The sequence below is a fragment of the Syngnathus acus genome, chromosome 8 (assembly GCF_901709675.1).
Source record: "Syngnathus acus chromosome 8, fSynAcu1.2, whole genome shotgun sequence".
NCBI classification, from domain to species: domain Eukaryota; kingdom Metazoa; phylum Chordata; class Actinopteri; order Syngnathiformes; family Syngnathidae; genus Syngnathus; species Syngnathus acus.
Genome location: NC_051093.1, coordinates 8,734,383 through 8,740,479, shown reverse-complemented (window position 1 = coordinate 8,740,479; position 6,097 = coordinate 8,734,383). Strand labels below are relative to the sequence as shown.

The window sequence follows — 6,097 nt, the reverse complement described above, 5'->3', positions numbered from 1 at the left end:
GGAAAGCGATCACAAGCATCCAATCCAAAAGCCAACCTGTCAAACTGCGTAGGAATTCACAATATGTCGTCAATTTCGTTCTTTCTTCCTGTGACTTGAGACCTTTGAGCAAAACAAACTTGCTCTACAACAGCAATCAATCAACAATAATGTGGTGTTTTATTTGAAATGAGTTCAGACACCATACGTACCTTTGACCGCTGACAATTCCAATGAACTCTCGCAGCCTAACAAGTGAAATTGGTGTGGGTATCTCAGCTGTTTTGGATTTTAAATTTAAAATTAAAAAGTAAACACAGGAACGTTAACAAGAATGGGGGAAGACGGAACGTCAAGTAACATAAATGGACCCCAACTGTACTTATGACAGAAAACCGACTCTTCTTTGAATCTTGAAGCAATTGTGCAACAAAGTGGGACAATTAACTTGCATACTGGTACTACGATCAATTTTGAATTGAGTACAGCTACTTAGGTGCAAAGGTGATTGGTACTGTTAGCGCCTCTGTCTGAAACTGGCCCTTTAAAGATTCTCAAAGCCCAAATCCAACTACATGTAACTTGCCCAAAAGTGTCTACTGCCCTCTTCGGATCACTTAAACATACTTCCCAGAAAGAGAGAGAGAAAAAAAAAAAAGAGACTAGAGGTATGGTAATAGATAGTTTGGAAAAATAACAAAATTCCTCATGAAAACACTTTGACACAAAAATAACATATTTAAAGCACTTTCCTATATAAAAATCAGCAACATCTTATAGTTAAAAAAAATATTTATTAGAATACTGCTCTAGTGCTGCCACAGTCAGTTGTACTGTATCAAGACAGATAAACAAAGTTTCACAAGCGGAATAGAGGAATGTTTGTCTTTGGTACCAAAAGAGGGGAAAAAAAAGATCTTTGAACCCACATGCACTAATGACTTCCTGAAGATTACTTGTGTGTGTGTGTGTGTGTGTGTGCAGCCACATGTGGGAATGTGGAATGAGCAGATGTCTCGGCAGATGTGGATTGGTTTTACAAAAAATATACAGATGGAGGATTATTGTATTTCTTCCACCATCATATTCTCTATTGGACTATAGGAGTCCCTAGCAAATAGTAATAGTCAAAAAATAAAAGTTGGTATTTATTGACAATTTTCCCAAACAGCATGTACGTGTGCATGACTTTCTAGCAGTTTCTTGTTCTGTTCAAAAGGGGGCGCTAGAATACGTTTTAACAATCGGTCTTACTTGTCTGAACAGCCAATCACAACGTTTGTTAGCTTTCACGTCCAGCCAATCATAATGGGTACATCCGTAAACGTCATCATCATGCGCGATCACCCAAACAAGTCATGGCAGAGGAAGCTGCTGCTAAGTCGACGAAACGGATATTAACGGCTACGGAGGAGCAGCTCCTTCGCCGCCGACAAGAGTTAGACTACTGGAAGAAAAATGCAACGCGAATCCGCAGCAGGAACCTGGTGACCGGCTTGTGTATTGGCGCGTTTGTGGTCGGTATGTGTATCCTTTGGGACGAACTGCCCTTCAGTCTGTCGTGATGTAACACCAAATGGAATGGAACAGTAAACCTCAGAAAACCAAATTCCATTTGTGTGTAACTAAAACTTGGCATCTGCAAATCTCCACATCTTTCCTTTAACCAGTAGTCCTCCAGTTAGTTACACCATCCTGTCCGTCAAACAGGAGAGAATCCTGGATGAAATAGATGATGAAGCCAGGATCCATATCATCAGAGGTCCACGGACCGGTGCCAACTCTTGAATCCCGTGTTTGCGAGTTGTTGAAACTTTTGTTTTTGTCAGCCATCTGAAATGCTGTCATGGAATTAAATCAATGCGTCTATCAAATAGTTTTGCGTCGCTTGAGATTTTGTGTAATATCACTACAGCTTGCAATTTATCCAATGTCCGCTTGGGGGCGACAAAAGCCTTGAAATAAAAGTGGCCAAGTGCCATCGGATACATTTGCCTAAATTGGTTGATTCATCGATTTTCGCACCAAAGGAAGGTTATATAGAATGATATACAACAAAGATACAGTAACAAAGAAAAACGAGGTGGGTAAAACGTGAGTGGCGGTCTAATAAGGACATGCCCATGATGCCAAATTTGAAAAACTAAAGGAGAGCATGTCATCTTTTTCTGCGCGCATGTGTGTGCGTGTGCGCGTTTGAAACATGCTTCACAGTCCCACCCTGGAATTAAGACAACCGAGGTCAACAGCAAACATCCATTTAAAATTGTGTGTCATATTTTAAGTCGAGTGCCCTGATTGGTCAAACAAACTCCCATCATGCACAACGTTTCCTTAAGCGTCTCGACCACACCGCAAGACGGCCAACTTTCTCCAAGTCTGGCAAGACTGAAGAAATCCGTACACGTGTAAAATCGAACTTGTTTTCCCCCTGTAAATCCACTAGAGGGCGCTTTTCGTTGAGCGTTCCAACCTGAAGATCCACCCACTCACAGATGTGCCTATGTGGCTCCGTGAAGTCCAAACAACTGTGCAAAGAAGACAACCGGTATACTTCACGAGCTATTGACAACACTCGATTCACGATCGAAACAATTTAATGAGCTGCGAAGCGTCACGATCAAATATTATTTTATTCTGAAGACATTACTTGAACAATCTACATTTGAAAAAAGATTGTGTACTAGGGATCGGGCCAGGGGCGGAGCTACAGGGTGGCCTTGTGTGTGAGCAGTGAAAAACGTGAACAGTGAGAAAACCAGAAAACGGGTTGTGCGCTTCCTTCCCAGTGTCGCCTGGAGTGCCACACCTCCAGCACACAGAGAGGGGGAGGAAGCCTCGAGAGTCGTGAGAAGATCATCGAAAAATGTCGACAAACTAGTCAGTAATTAAGTTTGGTTTCAAAAGGATTTCATTTGCCAAGCGCAGAGACACTGCAATGTGCAAATTCTGTGTCGCTGGCACGACGTCCAACTAGTATCTGTGCACTGAGCGCAAGTATAAAGACAGGTCCACATTTCTAGTCTCCAGTGTCCTCTATGTTGGTGCTATAGCTGCGGACAAAAAAAAAAAAAAAAAGCATTTCACTGTATCTGTTTTTTCCATTCAGAGTGGTTAGATGGGGGAGGACCGTTTGTGTTGAGCGTGTATGCTCACTCACACACGCCTGACGAGAGCAAATGGGGAAAGGAAAATCACAGAAAAAATGAACACAGCAGAGGAATATTTAATGCCAAAAGCACACCTCAGTGATTCGCAACGTCATCTAAAGACATCCACTCAGAGGTCTTCCAGGTCCTTCAACACCGCCCTCAAAATGCAAAAATACACACACACAAACACTGCATGCACAAACACACGCGTACATACACGTACACATCTGGTGTGCTGATGTTGTTGCTTGCTGTCCATCATTTCTTAACACCGCCCTATTATAAACCACACCCCCGTGTTTAGTCCACAGCCATGCCATCAATTGCCCTTCCGTCCCTCTTTCCAGACGCCACATATCGGCTCATGTCCTTAAAGTGATTGTAAATTGAATGTATTATCTTGTCTTATTATTTTAGCAGTCAAGTGACCCATCACTGTGACAAGACCTAATTCTGGTTTACTAAGTGACGTGGAGGGGCCTACGTGTGCGAAAGGGAGTTCTGGTTGTGGGAAGGATATTATTTAGCGTGACCACCAGAGGGCGCTAGGGCGATTGTTTCCTTTCAAAGTGAAACATGGACATGCATGCACGGCCTCCCAAAATAGAAGCATGGTCCAAAACGCTTCGAGAAAGTTTTTCATAAAGTTTTGTGATGTTGCATTGACTCTTCAAATTTTAACAGGTGAAACAAGTTAACAACATTGTGCTCAAAGTCTGACAACAATTAAAGTCGACTTTCAGAGAACAGAATGTAGCTGATTTAATTGTCCAAAATGGGCCAAATTGTATCTTCTTTTGGGATCTAACACAGCAGCGAGGGCCATTTAAAACGCTGTCCTTCTCTATTTCCTGTTTACGGCACTGCAAAATGCTCAACTGCTTTTGAGGGCAGAACTGATATATGTATGTGACATCAAACGACCGTCGAAATTCTAAAACTGTACAACAACTCAAATGTGAGTGCTACTTGTCCCTATCTGATTGCCGCAAAATTTGTCGTGGTGAGGGTAAAGAAACAATGAAGATGTAGAGGCACCAAGAAACAGCACTGAAAACATATTACAGCGCAGGCCTTCCATTGAACACATTTGACTTGGGGGTTTCATCCTCTGCAGATCTCATCATAGCTACAATTCCAACAGCTTCGACTGTGACCCAACACCACAGCAACCAATAGCGTGCAGCCTATATTGGTATCATCCAATCATCACATTGGAATCTTGATGAGCCCACCCACTTCATTGAGCTCCACCCACAAATGAGTGCAAGAACCAGCCTTAAATCAAATGGGGCCTTGACAGGTTTTTTTTTTTCGCTGAGGACTGTTGCAGAGAGTGAGATTTCCATTGGATATCTTTCTGGATCTTTAGCAGGAGCCATTTTTCTGAAGCCCACATCTTGCAGCCATGAGGAAATGCAATACTTTGTATAGCAATATTCATATTTAAGTGACATTAGAAGGCCACAAAGACTTCTTCAAAAATGCGAATGGCAAATCAGAAGAACACAAACACAACAACTTCTGCACCCCTTTGTAGAATCTGTTCGAATGAGCATTTGGCTGTCATGATGCTTCCTCTTGCCTGTCCCCATTCCATTACATCCGTCTGTTAATTGGCCACAATTTTAGGTAGGCCATCGGCTCAACAAATTTATGAGACCTCCGCCCGATGTAAAAGTTTTGCCACAGCTGCCCTAAATTAACAGCATGACTAAAGTCAATGCATGTTTCACCGATATGCGTATGTTCTCGAAGCGAAATAATATTTTCAAAACCAAAATATAATCATCATATTATTTACTTGTTAATATGTCAAATTACGGTTATTTACATGCATTCCAGAAGGGGAAAAAATGGTTTTAAAGATACGATTTTGGGATAAGTATAAGAAACTGAATACTGCTTGAACTCGCTCTTATTTTAAAATCAAATTGGCTCATTTTGACCACGACGTCCAACAAAATTAAATTGCCGCGCCGTGAACACGGTAGAATGGAAAAGCTATAACCTAACCATTTTTTGTAAGGAAGGCTCCAGAAGTCCCATTTAAAAGACCACCATAAAACTTCAAAACAATGCAGGACTCAATGTAAGCAGTTCTGCCTCTTTATCCATAAGCCCCCCTGCTAACGTGGCTAAGTGCTAACAGGAACCAGAAGTTTTAGAGATGCTCACCAGCATGAGTGGGGTGCTTACGTTAATGGGCTTTTTAAGCTGCTAATATGGAAAGAAGGACTGTTTGAAAATTGCTGAGAGCAAGAGAAAGAGGGGTATGAAAAGAGAAGAAAGGGGCGGAAGAGGTGACTTGTGGCCCCCTGATGTCAAATGCTGGCATCTTAAAACTACTCCATAAAGAGATTTAGGAGGCGATAGATGCTAGCGTTGCAAGCAGGCACTGGAGTGAGTAGCAGGTAAACAAACGTAAGCAGAATTCATCATGAAGAGGGATTTTCTTCTTCAAGATGGCAAGAATAGCCTCTCTCGCACCTGTCCTTTTGTCGTAAATGATCTTAAATTTATAATAATTGATCTATTTGATCAATTGATTTTATTTCCACTGCGCTGTGACTGCTTACCTTCTCCAGTATTATGACACAGAAATATAAAAGCTAACTGAAAAGCAAAACGTGTGCGTTTCAAATGAATTGACAGTTCGTCCTTCCACTTCTGAGGCAAATTTTGATCCCAAAAACTTTGTGTGCCATAACAACTTTTCAAACTTTAGCTTCACGCCGTATACAACCAAGGTATCATTTTGATTTTTCATTTGTATCCTTTACTCCACAGGTGTCAAACTCAAGGCCCGGGGGCCAGATACGGCCCGCCACATCATTTTATGTGGCCCGCGAAGACAAATTGTGCATCAAATTCATGTCATTACTAGAATTGCAAATTGTCTTTACTTTTAATAATATATTTTTTTTAAATATTTGACCAGGTTTTACTCGTCTGATTTGAAAACG

General features: G+C 41.5%; 1 protein-coding gene across 1 annotated transcript; it reads left to right on the top strand.

Moving 5' to 3' along the window:
• The first annotated feature begins 1,286 nt into the window (after positions 1-1,286).
• LOC119125528 (cytochrome c oxidase assembly factor 3 homolog, mitochondrial) lies at positions 1,287-1,855 on the top strand. The gene is made up of 2 exons (XM_037256122.1): positions 1,287-1,506; positions 1,661-1,855. The coding sequence occupies exons 1-2, from the start codon at positions 1,338-1,340 to the stop codon at positions 1,765-1,767; spliced, it is 276 nt and encodes a 91-aa protein (XP_037112017.1). The 5' UTR covers positions 1,287-1,337; the 3' UTR covers positions 1,768-1,855.
• The last annotated feature ends 4,242 nt before the right edge of the window (positions 1,856-6,097 follow it).

Bases quoted from the DNA above. Each gene is read 5' to 3' on its own strand.
- LOC119125528 (XM_037256122.1), top strand. From the start codon at position 1,338: ATGGCAGAGGAAGCTGCTGCTAAGTCGACGAAACGGATATTAACGGCT. The intron at 1,507-1,660 runs GTATCCTTTGGG...GTAGTCCTCCAG, and splicing joins CGCGTTTGTGGTCGGTATGT to TTAGTTACACCATCCTGTCC.